Source organism: Carassius gibelio, chromosome B4 (genome assembly GCF_023724105.1).
Source record: "Carassius gibelio isolate Cgi1373 ecotype wild population from Czech Republic chromosome B4, carGib1.2-hapl.c, whole genome shotgun sequence".
Lineage (NCBI taxonomy): Eukaryota > Metazoa > Chordata > Actinopteri > Cypriniformes > Cyprinidae > Carassius > Carassius gibelio.
In genome coordinates, this window is record NC_068399.1 from 2,875,200 (window position 1) to 2,902,329 (window position 27,130).

General features: G+C 35.6%; 2 protein-coding genes across 4 annotated transcripts; one reads left to right on the plus strand and one right to left on the minus strand.

Annotated features, from left to right (window-relative positions):
• Positions 1-3,173: 3,173 nt before the first annotated feature.
• On the minus strand, positions 3,174-8,412 carry LOC127955946 (interaptin-like). Of its 2 annotated transcripts, XM_052553628.1 has the most exons (6): positions 8,103-8,412; positions 7,134-7,856; positions 6,564-7,049; positions 6,313-6,428; positions 6,070-6,173; positions 3,174-5,537 (listed from the first exon to the last, which is right to left on the minus strand). In XM_052553628.1, exons 1-6 carry the CDS (start codon positions 8,224-8,226, stop codon positions 5,402-5,404), a joined length of 1,689 nt encoding a protein of 562 aa, XP_052409588.1. In that variant the 5' UTR covers positions 8,227-8,412; the 3' UTR covers positions 3,174-5,401. The 2 variants fall into 2 exon arrangements, with proteins under 2 accessions (XP_052409588.1, XP_052409587.1); XM_052553627.1 differs by having other exon boundaries at positions 3,175-5,537; positions 6,564-7,856.
• Positions 8,413-17,095: 8,683 nt separating this feature from the next.
• On the plus strand, positions 17,096-24,843 carry LOC127956005 (gastrula zinc finger protein XlCGF8.2DB). Of its 2 annotated transcripts, XM_052553750.1 has the most exons (3): positions 17,096-17,170; positions 17,458-17,778; positions 23,532-24,843. In XM_052553750.1, exons 2-3 carry the CDS (start codon positions 17,535-17,537, stop codon positions 24,431-24,433), a joined length of 1,146 nt encoding a protein of 381 aa, XP_052409710.1. In that variant the 5' UTR covers positions 17,096-17,170; positions 17,458-17,534; the 3' UTR covers positions 24,434-24,843. The 2 variants fall into 2 exon arrangements, with proteins under 2 accessions (XP_052409710.1, XP_052409709.1); XM_052553749.1 differs by lacking the exon at positions 17,096-17,170 and having other exon boundaries at positions 17,177-17,778.
• Positions 24,844-27,130: the final 2,287 nt, after the last annotated feature.

Genomic DNA, 27,130 nt, shown 5'->3' on the forward strand with positions numbered 1-27,130 from the left:
TGTTGGGTATATTGGAAAGCTCTCGTGATTGTGATTTGTATTACTAGATATGTAAATAATATTTGACCTTCGATGGTCTCAGTCTGTAAAGATGAGCTCTTGTCCTTCAAGGCAGCTTGAAGAAAAACTTGTATCAATGTTATTGGTTACTCCAGTAACACAAGCTTACTTCAAGCTGCCTTGAAGGACAAGCGGAGGAGGAAGATGATGCTGCTCCGTGTCTCTGTCTCCTGAAAGCTCATCTTTATTGAGACAAACAAAGGTCAAATATTATCAAATATTATATACCTTGAGAGCTTTTTTTTTTCTTTTTCTATTTTTATTAATGCAGAGAACAAAAACATACAAAAGGTATAAACATACATATGGAGGTAGAGCTTTTTCACATTTGGCTCCCAAACTCTGGAATAGCCTTCCTGACAATGTTCGGGGTTCAGACACACACTCTCTGTTTAAATCTAGATTAAAAATGCATCTCTTTCGCCAAGCAGTCGAATATCTCTTAAATTGTGAGTGTAGTTGCATCTGATCAAATGTGCATTCTTATTCTTTAGCTTCGGTTAAACTTATTAATTTTAGTTTGTTGGATCAGCAGCTATGCTAATGATGTCTCTATTTTGTTTCTATGTTTTGCCACGGGATTTACATCCAAAAAAAAAAATAATCACAAACCAACAGAATTATCATCAAACTTTTATTAACACTTACAGTTACATAACAAACCTCAAATATTTTTAACAATAAATAAATAATATTATTATTCTTCAAGTTTTCTTCCATTGAATAAAATATAACATTTGTGGGGGGAAAACAATCCACAATTATCTGAATAACTGCACACAAATATCACAAAATGGCAGTGGGCCTCTATTCTGTTGCTGCATGTAAACAATTATTTATTTGCATTTTAAATTTCTGTGCAAAATAACAGTGCAAAAACAGCAATAGAACTTAATCCAAACTCAAACTGTAAACCACATTTAAGCCTACGTAGCCTTAGGAAACACAGTTGTGCAGTGCTACGCAAATTTTAATGTAACTATATAAACAGAAAATTTGACTGCTGTTTATTTAAGTAAATGTGTCAGGTTTTTCTTTAAGAACAGAAGTTGCTCAGCTTTTTGACAAGAAAGACGGTTCATCTTCTCCTTAAGAACATGAGATGCTGCACTGAATAGTCTCTCACTGTCTGTGCTGGTGCTTGGGGCAGATAAATACCTGCGTGCAATCTGTGCGAGCAATGGAAAGCGGTCTTTGTTTGCGCGCCAGTAGTCCAGAGGATTGCCGCTTCTGGCAAATGGGTTGTTCAGCTAGATACATCTCTATTTGTTGTGCGGCTGCTCTTGTTTCAACACCGCTACGAATTGGGGTGCTTTCCTGTTAAATTTCGTCAAACATCTCAGAAAGTGAGGGAGTGTACGCCTCCCCACTTGTACGTGACCGTTTCTCGGGCACCGTTTGCGGTGCGCTCCCCATCGAGTCTCTTCCTTCACCAGATGTTTCAATCTCCGTCAGCTCTTTTTGTGTCATTTCACGCACTCGCTGCTTTTTCTCTTCGTCGAAATAATGTTTCTTTAAAGTGCGGGTCTAGTATAGTTACAATACAGTATAGAGGGTTGGACTCGGTGTCTCGAAAGCGCTTGTTAACAGCCTCCAAAAGAGTCTTTTTAGCTGTTTTTACACCGTGATCTGTTTCCACCTCTTTTCCCAGCAGAAGCTTCAGTGGTGCTATCAAAAGAATAACCTCTGCAGCCGAGGCTTTAGCCGAGCTTATTTCCTTGGTCATCTGTTCCAAGGGGGCAAGAAGAGACCCTATGTTTTCCATTAGCATCCACTGGTGTGCACTCAAAGACCTTCGACTGTCTATTATATTTTAATATGTGCGCCACTGAGTGGCGTCTGTACTTCCCGGTCAGAGAGCACCTGTCCATCAAAAGCTCACTATCCAATCAGAGTAGATCACTGTTAACCCCGCCCCCATGAGAGGTTCGTGTCAAAACACCAAACGAAAAACTGCGAAACGTAAGCAAAATCTGTGGCAATGCATTCAGAATCCACGATTAGCGAAAACGAATCTTTGAAAAACATTAACAAAGAATGAAACATATTTGAAGAGGTTGTTAAATTTGTGCGACTGACTGCATTTTTTCGTTTTCATTGTTTTTCTTCTTTTGTAATGGCATATTTTTGATAGTTTCTGAAAAAGTTACGTTCAGTTTTATAAAGTTTTGTTCATTATTATTGAAACAAATGTAATTCCATAGCCTGTGACTGTCCCATAGACATACACAAAGAAAACAAAAATAACGACTTTATTCAACAATTCCTTTGCTCTGAGTCTCTCCAAATCAGCATAGCGCCATTTTGCCAATTCTGAGCAGTACACAGATGGTGGCAGACCAATGATGGCAGATGGACTATTCTGAAGATGTCTTGCATATTTCCATGGACCTTGACACTATTATTTATTTGGCAGTCTATAGGACAGTTTTTCGAAGACAAACTAAGCTTTTACAAGTTTGTAACAACATGGGGGTAAGTGATTAATGACAAAAAAAAAAAACAATTATTTTGGGATGGAGTAACCCTTTAAAGGCACCCATAGATGTCACTATATGAACTTTCAAATGCTGGCCTTTTTTGTTACTTTTTGCAAAACAAATGCATCAAAGTGCAAAATGTGAAAGCCAAACATGGGCCAGAATTTCTTTTTAAAACAAAGTATAAAATTGTGAAATGCTGCAAACTTACATAGTTTTTCCCCTTTGCATCAATCTTCTAACAGATGAAGTAGTGAAACTGCAGAAAAACGGGTGTGCCTCACTCCCTTGCAAAATATTCCTTAACAGTTGATTAAAGTTGTGCAAAAAACATTGTGTGATTAGTTCGACAAAAGTTTATTGTCACTGGGTGGATAACTTCACCTAAAGAAAGTTATTTGTACCATTACGGTTTGGAAAGTTATTGTTTGAACCCTCTATCAGAGAAGTTAATGCAAGTTAAACAGAACAAATCCTCATCAGAAGCTTTTGGCAGCATGGAAATATTTGTTATATGCATATTTTATTTCATATTTGTTGTATGCATTTTCTTCTGTGTATCACACAGCATTTTAGATAGGTATTTCAACACTAGGTAAAAATGTGTAGTACACAAAAAGGAAATTAACATTTTTATTTATACAGTACATTTATTTTTGTAGTAATGTGTTACATGTAAACATTCTGTTGTTTTCATTCATTCATACATATCTTTCCAATGCTTATACAAAAACAACTGTGTGTCAGGTTTATATGTAATACAAATGTACTTTACAAATATAAATGTATTTATACAGCACTTCTGTAGCTGCTATGGATTAGGGTTGCAATCTCTCTCTCTCTCTCTCTCTCTCTCTATATATATATATACATAAAAACTCATTTGAGAACTAAGGCAAAGTGATTGAGAAAAACTGAAAAAAGATAATACGTAGATTTTTATACTTATATAGCCTAGGCCTGCACAAAAAATCTTTGTCTCTTTGTGCAGTTATTAGTGGGTTATTAGTGTTAATTCTAAATGTATAATTAAAGAAACATACATATATCTATAAACTGACATTTTTGTTGAATAAAAAAAAAATCCTGGTGGATTACTATGGTAATGGTAAATTATGTTTTATTTAAAAGAGAAAGCATTTCAGCTCAAAACCAGTTTTACAGACACTCAATATCAGAATAAAATAGGTGAATTAGTTAAATCTGGACACTTGGACACTGTGATTGTCACTTCAACACTTCAGATAAAGAAATTAGAAGCATGATAACAGCTAGAATAACATTGTGTTAAAGAACCAGTAAGATGAAAATTCAAAGCTTCCTATCACTGTTTATAAGTCCTGTACAATAGGTTTAAATCCATCCAAGGTTAAAAAACATTGTCAATTTGTCAAATTATCATTTTAAAATTACCTCAATTCTCAGAGATCCCCAAACGGTTCGCGCGAAGCTGTTCAAAAGATTCAGTTTCCTTAAACCCCACCTTTCGGTAGCATACTGTGTTCTGATTGGTCAACTAACATAGTCAGGTTTGATTGGTTGTTCCGCACACAACTTCATGGTAAACTATGCGTTAGCATCTGTTAGGGGTGAATTATGTCTTATTCCTCTCACCGCGAAGCAAACAGTAAAATAAAAAACTTGAACAGTCTCGCTGCTTTTTCTTCTGTGTGTGTGTATTCAAGCCGCGCGCTTCAGTTTGAATCTGAATAGCACATTCAGCGCGGGGGCGTGGTCACATTAGATATAATGAAGAGAGACGTGAAAAACAGACATCGCGTTGTTTTCATATGGATTACTTTACACAGAATATCTGTTAGCAGCACTTGTTTAGTTTTAAAGTAGACATGTCAAGCTTTCTATAGATATCTCTCTCATGTCTCTTCGTTGAGTATTCACTTGTTACACTTCATTTTAATGACGTGTTTGTAAATGAAGATCAGCACAGACAAAGGCTGCAGACAGCACACATACTGATAAGACGCTCGGGAGAAAACGGACACATAACTTCATAATCATACTTCGCGTTGTGATTCGGAGATGCTCGTTGGTCTAAATAAAGTTGGTAATGAACCCTCTTTTATGGCCAAACGCTTTGAAAATCCCGCCTTGTACTCACCGAGATTAGAAAAGCAGTCATCAGTGAAATGTTGTGAACACAACAAAAGGGATTTGTTGTACTGCTCTGGTATTGCGGTGAAAATGAATTTTAGCCATTGGTTCTTCTGATCTTCATTCTTTGGCAGTGAAAATAAAACAAACTTGCCTTTACAATTAAAAACACACTGTCTCCTCGACATGATCCAGAGCGTCTGTGTGTGTGTGTGTGTGTGTGGGGGGGGGGGGGGGGGGGGGGGCAGGTCAGAGTTTCGTTTCTCCCAAGACGGTAGGCGGAGATTATTATGCAAAGTGTTCCTAGTGACATACATAGAGATGGGCAAAAGATTTGAAATCTATAACGACTCGTTCCAGCGATTCAGAGTCGACTCCTTACTTTAGAAGCCAATAACTTTATAATTCGTGAACTTTTTGGTTTAATTACTTTGCACATTGTTTACACTGATGGATAGCTACATCATACACTGTAATACAGGTAATTTTTGATTTCCCATCTGTGTGGCTCTTTAACATACAGCTGCTTCTGATGAAGAACATAAGAAATGTTATTGTCTGAGATTACCCATAATGCAGTCCATGTGTAACAGAATGCTGTGAGATTTATAACTGCAGTAAGAAACCAACACAGCGAAACCATAAAAATTAATTACAATTGTATTATTAAAATAGCTTAAAAGATGATATAAAAACAACTAAAAATAGCTCAAGCATTATTAAACATCAGGAAGATGAAGGAAGCAATGCTACTTCTCACAAATCCCTCTTTTCTTATCTGAGCATGAGGCATCGTTCCAGTTTTTCAGGACATCAGAGGAAGGGATCAGTTCAACACAGTCCTCATTTCCACTAGCATTATTTGGCTCGCCCCCAGCCCAAAACCTGAATAACGTACAGATTCAGTTCCTGAAGAAGTATTTACTAAGTCATGCAATTATACATAGAAAGATCACACTTTATTTGAAGGATCAATTCTCGCTATTAACAAACCAATAACTACGACATTTGCCTCAAACTCCTAATTTGCTGCTAATTAATTGTTAGCAAGGTAGTTGTTTAGAAACTGGGTCACAGGGAGCACATGGGGAGAAAACACACAAAACAAGTTCATAAGCATGACAATGGTCACGAAGCCCTGTTGAGAACACCAGCATATGCTGGTCAAGAGTGTTTTGATGCTGGGATGCTGGTCCATTGCCAGCACATGACCAGCATAAACCAGCATCCCAGCTTCAAAACATACTTAACCAACACATGCTGTTTTTTAAACCGGGAGAATATGTGCTTTATTAGTACTAATAAGCAGCTGATAAGTTAAAAATAAGTATGCTAATAAGCAACTAGTTAACAAAGACAGGTTTAAAACAAATGCATACGCTGCACAGTGGTTTTCTGTGAGCGTTTTAAAACTTACCCTTGTTTCGGTGATGACTCATCCACCCATTTCATTTTCCCCTCGTTTTCTATGTCAGACAAACCGATCCACACAGCGTCCTTGACGAATGAAGAAATGAACTTCTGTGTATGAAACAAGACATGAGCGAGAATCTCAGTGTTTGTGATCTTCAATACATTTCTATAATTTCAATAACGTTCTTTATCTGGGATTGTTTAACTGATATATAACGAAGTTGCTAGTATTTGCTCCTAAACCCACCTGCTTGTCAATATTTTTGATAGTGACCAGATCAGCGCCACGATCCCTGCAGTACTTCCTGCTGTCAGACCAGCTCATTGCTTCACTGGACAAGAACAAACCTGAACCTGAAAAATCTGAAACACAGCAGTACACTTTTTAAAATGGATATGAAAAGAATACCAGCTGTTTCCGTACTAAATACAATACTATTGTATTTTATTTATACTGTATAGAAAACTGCAACTACATACTAATCCTGTGCTACAAACCTTTCTTAAAACACTTGCTTAGCTCAGTCTCTAACTCCAGATTCTTCTGACTCAAAGAGTCAAAACTTGTCTGTAACTGGCTTTTTTCAGAAGAGATATCATTGACTTTTTTCTCCAATTCCTGATTCTTCTGCTTGAAAGAGTCCAAATTTTTCTGCAACTGGCTTTTCTCAGAGGTAAGATTATTGACTCTTCTCTCCGACTCCTGATTCTTCTGACTCAAGGATTCAAAACTTCTTTGTAACTGGCTGTATTCAGACGTTAGATTGTTGACTTGCATTTCCAGCCCCAGTTTCGTCTGATTCAAAGAGTCAAAACTTCCCTTCAACTGGCTTTTTTCAGAAGAGAGCTGATCGACTCTTTTCTCCAACTCCTGATTCTTTTGCTTGAAAGAGTCCACATTTTTCTGTAACTGGCTTTTCTTAGAAGAGAGATCATTGACTCTTTTCTCCGACTCCTGATTCTTCTGACTCAATGATTCAAAACCTCTTTGTAACTGGCTGCATTCAGAAGTAAGATTATTGAATCTTTTTTCCGACTCCCGATTCTTCTGACTCAAAGATTCAAAACTTCTTTGTAACTGACTCTTTTCCGAAGTGAGATTTTTGACGGTTGTTTCAAGCTCCAGTTTTGTCTGATTCAAAGAGTCATATTTTCTCTGTAACTGACTTTTTTCAGAAGTGAGATTGTTGTCTCTTTTCTCCAACTCCTGATTCTTCTGATTCAAAGATTCAAAACTTCTTTGTAACTGATTGTTTTTTTCCTCCAATTCCTGATTCTTCTGATTGAAAGAGTCCATATTTTTTTGTAACTGGATTTTCTCAGAAGTAAGATTATTGAATCTTTTCTCCGACTCCTGATTCTTCTGACTCAAAGATTCAAGACTTCTTTGTAACTGGCTGTATTCAGAAGTGAGATTGTTGACTGTTTTTTCAAGCTCCAATTTCGTCTGATTCAAAGAATCATATTTTCTCTCTAACTGGCTTTTTTCAGAAAAGAGCTGATCGACTGTTTTCTCCAACTCCTGATTCTTCTGCTTGAAAGAGTCCAAATTCCTCAGTAACTGGCTTATTTCAAAAGTGGGATCATTGACTCTTTTCTTCTGGTTCTTCTCACTCAGAGAGCTGATGGTGTGCTGTAGCTGGTCTTTCTCAGTTTGACATCTTGCATTGGACTGTAACATCTGTGTAACTTCTATATCTTTATCTGCCATGAGTTTGATATGCAGTACTACAATGGCAGCTAAAAGAAATATACATATGAAACCCAAGCATGCTACAATCAAAACCACTCCTGCAAAACACAAAAGCAAAATCTTAAATAGGAAGGTTATTTTTTTAATTTAAACTATATGAACTTTTAAAGTGTGTCCATAAATGCAAAAATAAAAAAATATACACTAGTTGAAAACAAAAACTGAAAATGACTAAACTAAATATATCAGTAAAAACAGGCATTTTACCTGCCAAATCTCACCAATAAAATATTCATTGGTTAAAATATTTCACATCTTTTGATTAATAATAAAAGTTTGCTTACTGCGGTTTTGGGCTCCCTCTTTGGTGTTCTGGTCTTTATCACCTAAAATATCTTTATCTCTGTCCAGTTCCTTCTCAATACAGCTGCTATTGGTCTTTTGTTCACCATCTTGTTCTAGGTCCATGACTACTACTGTCTCTTCCTTTGAGATTTGTTTTTGTTCAAATGAACAGCGATTTGATGTGTTCAAATTCTAATTTCTCTCTCAAAAGACAGTTGCTATTCTAATGCTATTCTTTTATGCTTTTCCTTTTTCTTTTTTTTCAAACTGCCGAACTTGGAGGAAATTACATCACACAACATCAGGTTGCTCTGAATTATTATCAAGTGCATCTGAATTCAAAAGGAAATCTGCTGAAACATGTATGTCACAACACTGCCCTAAGGAAGGCTCAGCGTATGCTTGTAAAATAAGTAACAGGACAATTACTTTCAGAAACAGTGCACGATGTTATCATTTTTTACATAAAATAAAAGTTTTAACCACCACATTAGGCTATCATGTTTCTTCTGTATTGTGATACTTAACTGCACATTTCACAGCAGTAGATTAAGGCTGATTTTGGCTTATTTTATGTAGCCAAAGCGCAGATCCTGAGGTCAAAAGGATTTTCTCAGGTTGGCACCAATAGCCTTTTGGTTAGTCTGCCCACATACTGTATGTGATTGTGATTTCAGCAAGTGCAACATGTTCCTGGATCAACATCCTGGTTGATCCTGGAACAACATTCCAATCAACCAATCAGAATATGCCTCAATTCTGATTGGTTGATTGAAATGTTGTTCCAGGATCAACCAGGATATTGATCCAGGAACATGTTGCACTTGCGTTTACAGGAAATGTCAATTTTAGCTTTACAACCAGAGCTAGGTTCTTCAATGCCCTTGTTATTCAACTTATCAATTCCCCTCTGATTTTAGGGATAAATTAGGGGTAGGGTTAGGTTTACTGTCATGATTCTGCCTTCATGTCCTGACTTTTCTCTAGTCTTGAGGCAGGATCATGACAGACCCGTGTTTTGTGTACAAGCACATGACCTTGTCTTTGGGCCATGTGCTTGTGATGTCTCGTCCCCTTGCCCCGCCCCCCTTGTTATCCTAGTTTTGTGTGATTGCCTTATCTGTGCCACCTGTTGTGTCTTAATTAGTTCTCCTATTTATCCCCTAGTGTGCTCGGTCTTTTGTTGGTTCATTGTGATATGTGTCTCTACATGTTTCTGTGAAATATTGTTACTCGGTGTTGCTCTTGGAAGAAGATGTTGTGAGCCCTGTTATTGTTTATTTGTAGTTCGTGTTCTTGTGTTTCGAGTCTTTGTTTATCGTGTCTACCCAGTCTTGTTAAGTAATTTAGTATCTGCCCTAGTCATTGTTTTCCCCCTCGTGGGTTTTGTTTTCTCCTTTTGTGTAAATAAATCCTGTGTTCAGTACATCTTGTCTGCACTTGAGTTCCTCCTTACCCCTCCACATGACATTTACACGATGTCTACACAAGTAGACATCGAAAACGCCTCTTTTACCGCCGCCGCGCCGTTTATAAAGTGCATTTGCAGCCTTTAACCGCTGAGTGGCACTTTAACCACAAGTTATCAAACAAGCGCATCAAAGCACATTTTCGCAAATCGACGTCAGTTTTGCCTCACTGATGTGTTACATTTGACTGCTTCAGTCACGGAAAATGAAAGAAAAACACTATAGTTTAAATATTTAATATTCACAGATGAAAGTTTGGTATTTATGAAGTTATGTGCATTTCTTAGAACGAATTCAAGCAGGATAAATATCAAGTCTGTGCTTATATTTTCTAAGATACATGGTATTAAACCATATTTTAGATTTGACACATTTAAAAGGTGTGCAGTATTATATTAATTATGCGTTACATTATTTTAAAGAAATTGTGGTTTACTTTGCATCAGAGCATTAAAAGTGGTAGTCTATTTTAGGGGGGTAGGCTACATGGATTAATATGCAAAATGTCAATATTTTAAAATATTATGCCTATATTTTAATTTATATTTTAAATATAAATATATTTTTTCCTTTAATAAAACAACATGCATTTTTGTTATTTGTTACCTGTCCTTTATTTTGACATAACCTATTGGGAAAAAGACATTTATCCGTAAACTGATTAAGAAATTGTTGCATATTTAAATGTGAAGCACTGTATGATTTCGTTCCCCTTATTTAGGCCTAATTTGCCTAAAACAATAAATGAATAAAATTAAACCGGCATGATTAAATCTTTGAAACTTTAATGAATTAATAAAACGTCCTCACGATTAAACTCAAGTTCTCTCATTATAATCAACAACATTCACAAGATGTAAAAAAAAAACGCTCTAGTAATTGACAACTTAAGTGATTTTAAAGGCAACCTTCTTTACTTGCTTTTAAAGTAGGGTAATATCATATGGCCTAAAAAAAAAAATCCCAGTTTTTTTTTTTTTTTTTTAGAAAAAAAAAATCTGATTTATGATTTAAACCCATTTTTAAATCAATATTCAAATGACAAAGAAATTTTGCAAAACAAGTTTTAATATAGTTCTTTATCATTCATTTAGCAGTTAAATTTATAAATGCAACAAGATGATTTTTAAATCGAGTAAATAGAGCAGAAACTTTCTGTGTGTCTACACTGGACGCGAGAGTTGTCATCTATGTCCCACAGTGAAAAGTGTGTCTAAACTTGATGACATCACACTATAGTGTCAAATCATCTGAACGCAGTGTCAGAACATTTCATCATGAACAGAACGAGCATCAGTTCACTGATGGGGATCGTGACCAGTGTATCCATCACTGGGTTCTGTCTTCTTTTGTTGGATCATGCCACTTGTGTCCGGTGTAGACCTGGCATGTGTTTTTTATTGTTTTATTTTACAGCCTTGCTTGTTTTAATGTTTTTATTAAATATCTGTATTGACTGCATGGTCATATTATCTAATTATTTACTGCCATGCGACCTACAAAAGTAAAGCTTGGCGAGTCGATGAACGAGCATTGCTGCAGGTTGATTTTTGGCGGATGTGCTGTGCTTGTGTTCCCACGGTCGTCTACATTTCGTCAGGTTAAACATCTCTCTCACTCCGCAGCAGAGTCTGTGAGCAGCAACAACTTCCCCTCCGCGCGAACTGATACCAGAAACACGATCCGCCTTCACCCAGTGAATAAAGTATTTCAGTATGTTTGAAATGTTATGTTCATAACATAGCATATAAAATAATAATAATAATTAAAAAAATAACAGGAGAGTTTCAAAGTGGCTTAAGCTTTTCCCTATATCACATGCCAAACTAATAACATTGTAAGCATTACATCTTTAATTGCTGCTTTCTGCTGTGAAAATTTTGTATGTGATGAAAATAACATCTTTGTCAGTTATTTTATCTAAAAATATAGATTAACTTCAAGATTTCAAAATCAGATAGCATGCTGATAATGTAGCACTGTAAGATTACATTTTTTTAATGCATTATTGCAAAAGCGATTGAGTGTGAATCTGTTTAAATCATGCTTTAACCCGAAAATAATCAGTAAAAGAAACAGACTAACTCTTAACATCCCGCTCGACTCTTGCAGTCAACCTTCTGATCAAGCGAAATATGTTGGCTGTTGGCATGAATTTTACTCTTGATAAGAAGCTTATATTCAAGTGTTTGTGCAAAAATTATTAATGTGCATTAATGACAGGGAGGTGCCGTCTCATCACTTTAATGTTTACATGATAATGAATGTATAATTTTTAATTAACATAATATCGTGGTGTCTGACATACATTAAAAATATATCTACAGAAAGCTTGAAATGTTTTTAAGCGAAAAGGAATAGTGTAATGTGTGAATGTTGCATTTCTCTCGTCGGAGAGAGCCAGCACTGTGAATATAACCAAAACAACAGTCCTATATAAACCGGTTCAGCAAGTGAAAGCCTCACAAGACACTTGTCCATATGAAAGAGCAATTCACACCTTTATCTCGACCCCACAAGCCATGAATAACTATCCAAAACCCAACCCCCTCCAGCTGAACAGAATTCGGTCTGTGTTTTGGCTCTGAGGAACGGTGTGTTACTGGGCTGAAACATGCCTGCACTACACTTCATAATTTTCTCGCAGCCCAAATTATTTTTTCACAAGGCCATAATGATAATAACATATCACCAATTATTAATTAATCATTATTTTACGAAAATCATTGTTATTTGTGATGGTGGATGTTTGCGGGAGGCTTTAAGACCAAGCGGAGTCCTCTGTTCCTGCCTCACAGCGCGCGGGTCTCCGAGGCTTCACTGTCTGCGGTTTGACTTCACTGAATCAGATCGAGGCGAACTTGATCATGAGCCCAACATTTAGCAAGGCAGGAAAAGTCTAACGGAAGGAAGACGAATATCATTGAGCTAATGCTGTTAAAGAGAGAGAGAGAGAGAGAGAGAGAGAGAAAGAGAAAAACGAGTCTAGGGCTATTCTTAAACTTGGAGCTCATTATATTGAAGTACATATCCAAACACCAGAAACGTTATGCATTTTATTTATTCACATGCTGTGTGGTTGAAATAATATTTTAGTTCACAACTTTAAGTTCCGTTGCTTTATTGGCTAATGTTTCATAAACTTTCAGTTGTTATGCTCTAAAATCCATGCCATTATTAATTTCACAGTATTTTCACCTCCTAAATGACTAATCTTTAAAGTCACAATTTTATAATGGTCAAAATTACTCAGGCCAATGGTATTTTTTAATGACATTATTTTATTATTGTTTATTTTAATAATTGTAGCCTACATAAATAGGTAAAGCAAAACAAATATTCGGATTGTCCCTTATTTTTTCCCTTGTTTTCCTAAAGAATAAACACGTATTTTTTTACAAGAATAAACATGATAACATATTATTAATTAATAAAAATAATTTAAGCAATTAAAACCTTTTTTTTAAACTTGAATTTAAATAGGCTACTATTAAACTAACTTTAAATTTTCAAGGAGTTTATAAGTAAAAAAAAAAGCTCTAAATGAACTTGTGTTAACAATTTAATAAGAACTAACAATATAATTAGATTTTTTAAATGAACAATTCCTGTATAAAATGGGACCGCAACCTAGTGGTTCTCAACCTTTTTTTCCAGGGAGCCGCACTATGGTCTAAGTGCAAGTCTACGCATATAATTTACATATTACGTCAGCAATACAAACTAACCTGATTTATAACATTATAGCCTAACTATTATGATATATAATTTATTACATTCATTGAAATAAACAATTCTACTCCCCATAAATAAAACACCTGATGCTGTCGGGAGCTGACCAATTTTGTGAGATTCGGTTTGAAAGGAGTAACAGCACAAAGAAGTTGAGATTGTAACGCCTGTGTTATACCGTTCGCATGAGCAATCCGGATGCAGACACGGCCAGCGCAGACACAGACTTCTTCAATTTATACTTCTGAATGCGCAGGCTGATGGCCAGCTCTGCAATTGCCCAGAATTATTGCACATCGCTGTCTTTATATTCTTTTATATTCTTTTAAGTTTGACAGAGGCTTTAAGATCTAGGCTTGCATGACCTGACGCACAACATTTCAGAAAATATGCGTTCACAAATGTAAGCCTATTTTGATCCAAATATGGAAAGAACTTTTGAATTTAATAATATGAGGTTCTCTCCAGAGATGTTTTGCCACAATTAAGGATTGCTACGTAATGTATGGTGTTTTTATTTTCCTGAACTTCTTCAAGTGAGTTGCGCAACAAAAAAAACTAAAATCCAGAACTTCTCCTTCAATACTGATACTGCGACTATTCACAGTTTGTACATGTTCATTCGCTGGCATTTTTTTAATTACTTTTTTTTCTCCCTTAAAAAACAAATGAGTCTATTCTGATGCGCAATTTTACCTTACAGGCAATTTACCTAATGGCTGTTGATGCCTATTTGAATTGAATTCTGCCAAGTGCGCGCTTGTATGCGTTTGTTAAATGCTTATGCCAGTGCTCATGTCTGAAAATAATATATGAAGATTACATAAAAACATTAGGATATAACATATATTTCATTAGTAGCAAATTGTTTTTTTTTAATTGATGTAAAAAATACAATTGTACAAACTGATAAACGCTAAAAAATAAATCAGAGTTTGTGAGAGGAAAAAAATAGGCTATAAGAAAATATTTTACAACAAATCCTTTAAATTTTAACATATCAGAACAAAACAATAATTAAAAATATATGATTCTAATGAATAAATATAATTGCAGTATATAATAATATAGGCTTAGTAATTAAAAAAAATAATAATAATAATTTAAAGCTAAGCATAAGGTAAGCTTGGGCTTTCTCAATCGGGAGAAATCCAAACGTTTCCATATTTGTGATTTTGCCCATTTGAAGCTTAACTATTATTCATGAGGTAAAATAGGCTGTGTGTCTTTTAGTATCGATGGAAAAAAAATCATAATTAACAATATGTCAAAGTGCTCACGCCAAATGTCTGGTGAACGACTGCTGTTTCCAGTGAATATGTGCGCGAGGCACCAGCGATCAAACAGCTGAAACAAATTATACTTAATTTTTGGTCACACATAAGGCATAATTCAAAAATGCAAAGAATAATAACAGAGTTAATACGAATTATTGCTAAATGCTGGACCGTTCCCATTTCGCTCTGCATATGGAACCTGAAGATTTTTTTAAACCAAGAATGAACAGAAATGAAAATGAAATTAAAACATTTAAAACATTTTATCTCACTGTGATCTTGAAATTAATCTAGATTAATCTAGAAAAGCTATAAACTAATTCCACATTGCACAAGGTGCAAACAACCTTAGGCCTGTTTCACACCAATGTTTAAGTTTTTTTAAAGTTTGTAGGTGTCAAGGTACAGAAACCAAATAATTAAATGTAAAATAGCACTGGATAGTCTTCAATGTAAAAATGAAATATACAATCAAACCTTAATTTATTCAGACACCTTCAACATGTCTCACATTATTACAGTTTTGCTATATATATCAAAAAATATACCTGGTGTCTGAATAATTTTTGGTTTGACTTTTAAAACTACAAAGTAATTCATTCAAGAGCAGTGAGTGATTTTCATTTTGATTTTCTTGGATTAACATTACAGCAGCCAGTAGCTAAATTAGGCGCGGTCACTTTAAGAGACGATGAACGCATCCAATATAATACACATCCCATTTTTATTCCTCAACTGTTTACTTTCACGTAAGAAATAACTGACAGTTTTTTCGAGCATAATTTCCAAGGTGTATATTTTGACATATTTTATATGTATTTGTCGGCACAAGAGCAAAAATAAGCAAATTCGTGTTTTGAGACACCTTTCTCTGCGTGAGCCCTGAACAACAGAACACCGCGAGTACTGAATTGGGCTCTTTCACAGCTCATTTCAAACTCTACAGTCAATTCTTTATCAGTCTGTACGGATACTGAACAACCCTCTACATGCTCCCTTTAGGCTCAATATTCCGGAAATATAATATAAATTATCACTGTTACGCTGACGACCTTCAATTATATCTTCCAATCAAATATGCCAACGACCTTTCCTTAGACCGTCTGTTCTCTTGTCTAAAAGAAGTTAAATCCTGGATGTCAAATAACTCACTGCAACTAAATGAAAATAAAACCGAAGTGCTTCTACTGGGTCCTGCTGCTACCAACAACTCTGTCAAAACACAGTTAGGTTTTTTAAGTAATAATTTGCACAATCATGCCAAAAATCTTGGTGTCTACTTTGACCCTCTTTTTCAATTTGACAAGCACATAAATGCAGTTGTGAAGAGTAGCTTTTTGCAACTTAGATCTGTAGCAAAAGTAAAACACTTTCTTTCTAGAAAAGACCTTGAAGTAGTGATTCATGCACTAATTTCCTCTCGACTAGACTACTGCAATTCGCTCTATATTGGCCTACCTCAATCTACACTTTCCCGTTTACAGATGGTTCAAAACTCGGCAGCTAGATTGCTTTGGATTTTTTCAGATACATCAAGGTAAGTGCACAAAGGTCTCTCACACACTCTCTCTCTCTCTCTCTCTCTCTCTCTCTCACACACACACACACACACACACACACACACACACACACACACACACACTATAATTTGCTGTTATACTCCATATAACGCCATATACAAGCCAGGAACTAAGCCCTTTTTTTTTGCACAGGCCTATTTAAAGGGTTAATGGTCCCACCTAGAGATCAACTGTAAAAAAACAAAAACAAATGGTGAATAACACTAAATTTAGCATACTCTGGATTTATGTTAAAGAAAAGGATCATCCTTCTTGATAGCATCCCACAGTACACCCATTATGAAGTCCCAAATTAATCTTTTCAAATCAGTTAGATAACCTCTGGTGAACAGACTCAAAAACTTTCAAACAAATGTGTAATCAGACATGTATGACTTCATTGTTTCATTTGACACAGGATTTGTCCGTAACACAGCTGACAAAATAATGAATCAAATGTTAATATTCATTAACATATTTAAAAAGTAATTAATAGCTTGAGCTTGCCAAACGTTTGATTTAGCACATTATAAAATGTATATAAAAGTCTTGCCAACCTAAAACATTTGAACTGTAGTTTAGAACAGATATTTTGGAGTTTAAGGCAAGCAGTGTTTCATTTCAAACAAAATACAAAAACAGCAGTGCTCTGAAATATTACCAAGTTTAAAATGACTGTTTTCTACTTTAATGATGCTGAAAATGCAACTTTGACATTGCAGAAATAAACTGCAGTTTCAAATATATCACTCTTATCTTCAGTGTCATATGATCGTTCACAAATCATTCTAAAATACAAAACATTTTGCCAAAGTATTTTTCTGATTAATGTCAATATATTTTTTTTTTCACTGATAGGTATTTTCAGCACTTAAGTGGACAACATGCATATTTCATCACTCTTTTCCCCTGCGTGTACATTTAATGTACTTAAACCTTGCACTAGACAAGACTCTTATTTTGATAGGATAGCGTGACGTCATAAGGCTGCGCCGCGCTTCTGCGTTTGTTGTCATTCTGCTGAAGAAAGGTTTGTGTTTTCGCCATTAAAGTGTTTAAATTGATGCCAACCGTTTTGTGCGAGTAAAGCGCACCCTCACACGAGTAACAGAGAAGATATGTGTTTAATTTCGTTCCAAACATCGTGAATCAGTTTATGTTTAACACGAATTCAATCACTGGCAATCTGCTGTTTAAATTATTACTTGCTGCTAGGAAAGAACATTTAGTTTCAAGGAGCTGATTGAGACGCACCCAGAGATGAGATTAAATTTCGATTTACCTTCCTTTTTTGTTAATTATTCTCATCTTAAACAGGGCAGTGTATAACGTTAAAAACACAGAAAAACACCTGCTGAAGTGACTGAGATCCACGTGACTCACTTTTTATAAGGATGGAGTTTATTAAAGAAGAGAGTGAAGATATTAAGATTGAAGAAACATTCAGAGTCAAACATGAAGATACTGAGACACAAACAAAGATTGAGTTTATGAAAGAAGAGAGTGAAGAAACATCGAGAATCAAACATGAAGATACTGAGACACAAACAAAGATTGAGTTTATGAAAGAAGAGAGTGAAGACATGAAGACTGAAGAAACATTCAGAGTCAAACAAGAAGATACTGAGACACAAACAGGTTGGTTTTTATTCTCAAAACTGAAATCACTCATCTGACCCTTATTAAAATGTCCAGATGAGGGAAAAACATAATGGAATGTGGAAAAACGGTGGTGTTTCCATTTATATAGATATCGATGTTTAGCCTATTTAATTTTGGAGTAGGGGTTCAATCTTCAACTGGCTGACGAAAATTAACCATGGTTTTTTGGTTTTATTGTAGTAAAACCATGGTTAATTTTCGTCAGCCAGTTAAACTATGGTAACCACAAATTAACCATGGTTTTGCTATATTAACCATAGTTAAACCATTGTATTTGTAGTAAATCTGTGGTTATACAAATGGTAGTCAACACAGCAAAAAACCACTACAGTTTTACTATAATAAAACCATGGTTATTTTTCGTAAGGGCTAGGAGATCACTGACAGGTCACGTGATCTGGCAGCTGCCTGTGGTAGGTCATGTGACCTGTCAGTAGGGATGCAAAAAAAAAAATTCAGAATCAATGCCAACTCAGTTTTTTTTTTTATGTAGAATTTCTATACTATTGTGTGTTCACCTGATCATCCGTTTTGTGTTAAAAACAAATAAATATAGACAACTTAATTTTATTGAAAAATTACAAATGAAAAAATATATAATCCTAATCGGTGACAAAAAAAAAAAAAAAAATATATATATATATATATATATATATATATATATATATATATATATATATATATTATAAACTAGGTTAGTGGATAATTCAGCAGCAAAAGCTATTCTTGAAAAATTGTAAATGCACAATAATTATAAAAAAAAAAAATTAAACTAAACATTTGGTGAAACATGTTGTCGGAAACAAAAGTTAAGCGTAGAACAAAATCAGATTAAAGGTTACACATTGCTCTTTGTATTGTAAAACAAATTCATGTAAAACAAGGAGTCGTGTGTGTGTGTGTGTGTGTATATATATATATATATATATATATATATATATATATATATATATAATTAAAATATATATATATATATATATATATATAATTAAAATATATTTATTCTAAATGCATAGCGTAGTAATGAAGGCAGCAACATATAATAGAACAGAGCAAAAAAGATGGCTCCAATAAAGAATGGCGCAAAGCGCTTTATGTGCATCCCGTGTTTTTTGTTAAATCACATTTGTTTTGTCTAAAAGTGTGCTTTCACTTTAAATGAGCGTGAGCTGCACATCAAAAATAGACCGGATGCTGAAAATCACGCTGCACTGCTGTTCACGCGCTGCTCCTGGTGTGAATGCACTCATTGATTAACATGGACACCGAAAAAAATGCAGCTCACGCTTGCGGTGTGAAAGAGGGTTAACACTTGAAAAGAGACAAGAAATGTAGATGTTTTTGGAGGGATGCTCATTTTTAAATCAAACCCTATTTATTGCATTAAAGTTAGTTAATACTATATTTATGTGGTGGATAATTTGTTTATAATTCATGCAAACATGCATATTGCCCACCAAACGTGTTATTTTCGGACAGTAGAAATTATAAAAGACAGTACCTCACAGTCAGCTCCAGTGGCACAGAAGGTCAAATGTGTTTCACACATATTTTGACGTGATTGACCCGGGTTCGAAGACACCTTTTGGTGAATTTTTTTTTTCTCCCTTTTCAAATTTCAAATCTCATTAGAAAAGCATTTTTTTTTCAATGAAAATTAAGTAAATTAATTAAAAAGTTAAGGATAGGTGCAGGGAAGGCTTTTTTGTCCCAATAAGGTGGCATCCATTAAGTTAGACACAAGTTATTATTGCATACTGTTTTATAATGTACTACAATACTGAGGTGCAGATAATTGCCACTAATTGCAGATCATATAAATAGCAGAAATCCTGCTATTATAAATAGTGTAAATATAATCTATAGCTATTTGCACTAAGTGTAAATAGCCGCTGCTTTTTTGATAACTGCCAGACTAAGGCCGGCAATGCAACGTTGCCAGATATTGCTATTAAAATAAACAAAAACCTATAAATAAAATAAACAAATTATTTCAAATGTTTTGGTAATTAGATTAAAGTTATGGCTGACTCTAAACCGCAGCTTCCCACTTTATTAACTTTCTAAAGTGTTCAATTTAGTGGGAAAACGAAGTCAAAAAACGCTTGTAATAGCTGGATCTGGATCGAGGCTGCGTCTCGCGCTCTCGCTCACAACTCTCTGAAGACTCGTTCACTTCGGAAGCGTCTCACAGCGATCATTTTCATACCACGGACGCTAAACATTTTGAATTATACATGCAGACATTCATTTGAGGAGTTTAGCTGCAAATTAGTCAGTCAGAACAAATTTTATTTTTGGAACAAAAAAAATTTACCGAGGTCTGGACCTCATAGCTGGCCATGGTCATGCGTAGTGTATTACATCTGTGCGATACTTTATTGAGCCTTTTCTTTTAATCATTTTAAATCACTCTTGAAGAGAGTTTCATCGCTAACCAAACGTGACATGCAGCTTGAGTGCTGAATGTATGACCGCAGCGGAGAGAAGACTTTACGTGAACTTGGCCTAAATATTCTCCTCTACTTCACATTAAACTAGGGAATGGCTCACCCAAAGGGACAATTACCCAAAAATGATGTCATTAATAACTTACCCTCATGTCGTTCCAAACCCGTGAGATATTTGTTTATCTTCAGAACACAGTTTAAGATATTTTAGATTTAGTCGGAGAGCTCTCAGTCCCTCCATTGAAGATGTTTTTCTTACCTTTCTGGACATGGACCGTACACAGAGCTTCAAAGTTGTCCATGTGACATCAGAGGGTCAGTTAGAATATTTTGAAGGATAGAAAATACATTTTGGTCCAAAAATAGCAAAAACTATGACTTTATTCGGCATTGTCTTCTCTTCCGTGTCTGTTGTGAGAGAGTTCAAATCAAAGCAGTTTGTGATATCCGGTTCACATCGAATCACTCGATGTAACCAGATCTTTTTGAACCAGTTCACCAAATCGAACTGAATCGTTTGAAACTGTTCGCGTCTCCAAAACGCATTAATCCAGAAACAACTTCAGCTGTTAACTTTTAATACTAACTTTTAAGACTCTTATCGTGCGATTTAAAAAAAATATCGCCGTTAATCTATTCTCAAAGTTGGGTTGAGAGCTGGGTCTATTCTAAGCAGGCTATGATGACTTTCACCTTGATATTTTACATAACAGACTCGCTGAGGACAGCCTAAAAAGATGCTCAGGACAGTTGACGGGCCACTGCTGCACATAGTCATGAAAGCTTATCTTTTTCACATGTTTTACGCCTTACCGCTTGTCGATGTAAACATTAAAGCATCCAAACACAAGACGCGGAAAAGCTGAACAGAGTAGCTGGTTACTCGCGCTGTGTTCGGTGCGGAGAGAGAGAGAGAGCCGCGTATAACACAGACAGCGACACTGAACCGAGCTCTCTTTCTACCAAAAATTATTTAGACACCAGATATATATTTTTTATATATATAGCAAAACTGTAATAATGTGAGACATGTTGAAAGTGTCTGAATAAATGTAGGTTTGATTGTATATTTCATTTTTACATTGAAGACTATCCAGTGCTATTTTACATTTAATTATTTGTGTTGAGTTTGGCTAGATACCGGCTAAAGACAAACAGGCTTCACACAGGTTGCAGTGAGAACACAGTCATTTGTTTATTGGTACAGGTGCTGCTTAAATAGAAAATCACATGGCATGGACACATGACAAACACACCTGAGAGGAACCTACAATAATTGGGAGCATACTCATTTAACCAATCAATCAATTAACAATTTGGTTTCTGTACCTTGACACCTACAAACTTGAAAAAAACTTAAATAGCACAAATAAATAAAAATAAACTAACATACAAATTAAACAATTTCAAACAGGGCCCACTGGTACAACCTTCACCGGGTCCCCGCTGACCCCAGCTACAGCTTTGCTCACGCCTGCTTCACACATACTCCATCTGCAGTGCGTATGCAGTCCGTGTGCGTTACGTATGTGGTGCAGCACGGACTCAATGTGCTTTCACACAGGACATGTTTGCAGTTCGCTACTCGGTACGTAAACAATCGCTGCAATGCTGCAGACACAACGCTCCTGGAACGCAACTGGAATCCGTTAACATGGGTGTGTAAAAAAATACGCAACGCATACGCAATGTAGATGGGGTATGTGTGAAACAGTCGTAAGGTTGTTTGCACCTTGTGCCATGTGGAATTAGTTTACAGCTTTTTCAAACAGTTTGTGATGCATTTTGGAAACAGGAGATGAGCCCCTCTTCTAATGCACCACCTAGCTTGATAAACCCCTTCTCAAAGACTTACTGTTTGTCAATTTTATTTGGGTAACACATATTCTGAATGCCGTCGGCAGCATTCGAATGAGCCATTTTAATCTAGATTAATTTCAAGATCACAATGAGATTAATCTAGATTTAAAAAATTTAACCTATGCCCACCACTAATATATATATATATATATATATATATATATATATATATATATATATATATATATATATATATATATATATGAAGACTAAATGAAATATATTTTAACTTGGATAATAAATTAAGGAAAAACAATAAGTGGCATAGTGTAAAGAGTATATATTAATTTTCGTGCTGCACAAAAGGTTTCTATTGTGAATATATACAAATTAGGGCAAACCTTTTACAATAGATCATTTTTATGACTAAAAAGAGTAGTTTCTTCCACTGCATGCATGCAAGGATAAGCATTGCTACCTTGATAATGCAGCCTGTTCATTACCATAATAAAATACTGTCAGACATATGGGAAAAAAAACACACTGCTGTTTAAATGTACTATAAAGTATGTGCCATTAAGCGTTATCAATGTACCACCATGATGTTATGCAAAACATTTTGTTTTACGTGGATATTGGAAAGTGAGTGTAGTAGGCTACAAGATAAATATTTTGACATTCAGATACATCACGAATGCAGAAACATTTGATTTTATTTTGAATGGGAGTCTCAACGTTGCTTTTACGTTTGTTTTAACCTAAAGAAACTAGATTTAGCTTGTGGTTTATATTGCTATAGCTTCTTATTCTTAATTTATTTTCTAAATACTGTTAATTGAAATAATTTGTTGTGAAATGAGGGGAACTAAAATAGCCTAGCTATGTTAACAGTGTTTATTATAATGTTTGTAAACATTTTGTGTCTGCATTAGGTCTATTTCTGAATGAAATAATAAAATGCGATTTGTACATGACACTTTTTCTTCTACTAAATTTTTTATTTATTTAAATGTGTAGTGTATTTTAACCATGCAGAAAACCTTTTAAAATATTTTGATGAATTAAAAAAAAGTTCCTTTTATCCGCCATGTTCGTCAGTAACTTTACACAAGATAAAAACGTGCACTAAATTTGCTTGCAAAATACGGTAGTCATAAAAACGTACAGCAGCGCAGCCTAATAATAATTTGCTCTTAAGAGACCTGTGCTTTGTATCACTAGTGTAGTGTCAGTGCTCTGAGGATATAAGCCCTGCTCGCGTGAAGCATGCTTGCTTCCAGCTTGCGCTGTTCAGTTTATTAAAAGTTTATTAATGCACTCCCTTGGGTCTGCAGAAACACATTTTATTTAATAGGGTAGTAAGGGATCTGGATAATAGGTAAGGGGCGCTTGCCCCAAAAACTTTTAAAAATAACTAAATGTTTTCATGTGTGCCAATTAAACTGGGGTTAAATGTGTATTTGTTTGTTTTTACCTTAGACCTGACGCTGCTGAAAGAGGAGAGTCAAGAACTGCATGATGTAAAGGAAGACAAACATCTGTATGAGAAACATAATGATTTCATAATGGCAAACGATATTTTAGTTGCTCAAACTAAAAACGCTCCCTCACAAAAAAGTTATATCACCTGCGAACAGTGTGGAAAGAGTTTTGCCAGAAAGGTAGGACTTAAGGTCCACATGAGAATTCACACTGGAGAGAAACCTTTCACCTGCCAACAGTGTGGAAAGGGTTTTATTGAAAATGGAAACCTTACAAAACATATGAGAGTTCACACTGGAGAAAAGCCTTTCATGTGCCCTCAGTGTGGAAAGTGTTTTACACATCAAGCAACCCTTAATACCCACATGAAAATGCACACTGGAGAGAAGCCGTTCGCATGTGATCAGTGTGGAAGAAGGTTCAGGAGGAAACCAACCCTTAATGACCACATGAGAACTCACACCGGAGAGAAGCTGTTCCCATGTGATCAGTGTGGAAGAAGGTTCAGAAGTAAACAAAACCTTAATTGTCACATGTATATTCACTCAAGGGAAAACCATTTTAACTGTCATCAGTGCGAAAGGAGTTTCACAGACAAGGAACACCTTAAGAATCACATACTAACTCACATCGGAGAAAAGCCTTTCATGTGCCATATCTGTGGAAAGAGCAGCACAAACAAAGGAAACCTTAAGATTCACATGAGAACTCACACTGGAGAGAAACCTTTCACCTGCCCTCAGTGTGGAAAGAGCTTCACAGTTAAAGGAACCCTAAAGAATCACATGAGGATTCACACTGGAGAGAAACCGTACACATGTGATCAGTGTGATATCAGTTTCGCATATATCCCAGAGCTGAAACGTCATCAGCAATCTCATTCTGGACATAGTTCATAAGTGTGATGGGGTTAAAAAAAACTGAGCATCTGTGCATTAACTCCGGATAAAGAGAGAGTATTTTAACATGTCATGCAGATGTTTTTGTTCTTTGAAAAGAGTTTTAAAATTTAGCCATTTCTAATGGTACCAATTAATCAATCAATTGATTGAATCGAGGCATCACTATTTGATTCAGATTAATACTCATTATATTACATAATGTTCCATTCAGTGTTGCCAACTTAGCGGATTTGTCGCTAGATTTAGCGACTTTTCAAACCCCCATAGCGACTTTTTTCCAAAAAAGCGACTAGCGACAAATCTAGCGACTTTTTTTTGACAGACCTTATTTATTCTCTGAGACTCTCCAGTACTGCCGAACGAGCACAAGCGCTCGCGCTCTCACTCTCTCTCTCTCTCCCCCCCCCCCCCCCCCCCCCCACAGGCAGCGCGCGCACACGCATCTCTATCTGCCCTGTTCAGCGAGCAGAGAGGAGCAGCACTTTCAGTTAAAAAAAGATATTCTGTTGCTTCAAACTCTATTTTACATACAAGTACAGTCGAAATCACAGTTCAACCATTGTCTTAATCTTATGTGTATGTTATTTCATAGTCGTGAATAGGATTCTAGTGCACAGATTAACATCTTTGAGAGCTGGTATGTAGTCTTAATGGACCGCGTTTCAGTCATTATAATATTAATTCCGTTGTCTGACAACAGAAACATTAAAATATAATAATAAAAAACGTTTTATTGAGAATTTTTGCAGCATTAAAATGCAGTACATGAGCACAGAAAGGGCGAGATAATATGACGCACCTACGTCATGAATATGGTAATTACCATATGACGTCATCTAGCGACATTTAGCGACTTTTCAGGCAGGGTTTAGCTACTTTCCATTGAAAGAAGTTGGCAACACTGGTTCCATTTTGCTTTGAATGGCACAATGACAATAGAAACTGATAGATAAAAGGACAAACTGAATGAAACGATGAACATTGCACTGCGTATCGGATTCATCTTTAGAGAGTGAATGCACAGGTAAACATGTTTTCAATCACAAAGCGTGCTGGATTCCAGGACCTGGACATCAGAACTGCCTCTGTAAAAAATCAAACCCTGTTTTAACAAACAATTATTTTGTATTCACTGACATATTGTACTTACTTTTTTATGACTTTCATAAAGGCACGTTCATGCCAAGGATGATATTAGCGTCTACACCAGCAAACAATATTTGTTTATTCTATATGACGTCTGTTTTTTCTAAGTTATTCATTTTTATTTTCTGAATTGCTGTCAGTGTTTTCATTGTTCATCAGCTGGAAAAAAATCATTCTGAAAGTGATTCCAGCTATATTGTTTCTCTGTGCCTTCATTCTTATAGCTGTGGTGACATTCTTTTAAACTGAGAACAATTTTTAGAACTATATCTTTATAGTTATTTCTATAGATATCATCCTTGGTGTGAACGGGTCTTAAGAGTCTTGTTTTGGAGTGCTTTCTTTTTCCACTTTCCGAACACTGTAGGAGGCCACTGCCCACATCATCCGCCAGTTGTTCTTCTTAAGGTTTGGACCTCCAACGAGATTTTAATGGTGTTGTCTGCAAGATAGAAATATTATACACCATAATTTTTTTTTTGTTTGTTAAATAACATGGATTATCATGGACAGTTAATCATGGATGGTTCACTAGTAACACACCCAGGGCTGGCGTTGGCTATAAACAGAGCAAACAATTGCTTAGGTTCTCAGGCTTCGAGGCGGGGCCATTCATAATCGTAAGCTAATGCACACTAGTTCACCAATCAAGATGGGCAGCGTAAGACTAGGCTCTTTGTCCATTGGATATTCGCCTAAAAAGGAACCAGTTAATATCACCGTTTAAATGTGGTTCTCCACTCCCTGAATGCATGAAGAGACTGTGTACAGTTAAAGGGTTAGTTCACCCGATAATGAAAATTTGTCCATCTTCTACTCACCCTCGAATCAGCCTAGGTGTGTGTGACTTTTCCTCTTTCTGAATTATCCAAAGATATAAGAAAAATTGTTCTTACTCTTCAAAACCAGTCTCTTCTTGGCTTATTTAGAAATCCTCCATTTTCCTTTAAAAATCCTTGTTTTATGCTTCTAATTCATGACCAGTGTTTTATTTTGTTCCCTCTCCATGCTTGTCATTAAACACGCAGGGCTGACGAACTACAACATCCTCCTGAAAATTGTGGTTAAGATTACTTACAATACTCCGCTACTCAATGCTCAATACGGGTTATTATTTTCGTTTCCGATTCCATTTTCATTCAAATGAACTATTATGTTTTTTGCGATTTCACCTTCATTGAATGTAGTGTTGCTGGAAGGTAGTTAGTAATGTTGAGTGTCAATCATGTGTGTTTCAAAGTTGATGTTTTTTACACATCAGTAACATTTTGCCTTTCAAGCAGTAATAAGCTGGTTGGCCAAATAGTCCCTTGAGGGCTGAGGCATTTGTTCATTTCCTTCATTTCCCTAAATTAATGAACTATAAACTGTTATACTTATAACCATGTATGCACACTCTCCATAAAGCCCCTATTTTATAAATAATAATTCAGTCAGGATATGGTGTGATGCAATGAGTGGTTTCCACATTTTTAAACATTTAAAATACATGAAAATATTTTCTATCCCTTTGTTTATGACTCTTGAAATGACCTGTACACTAAATAT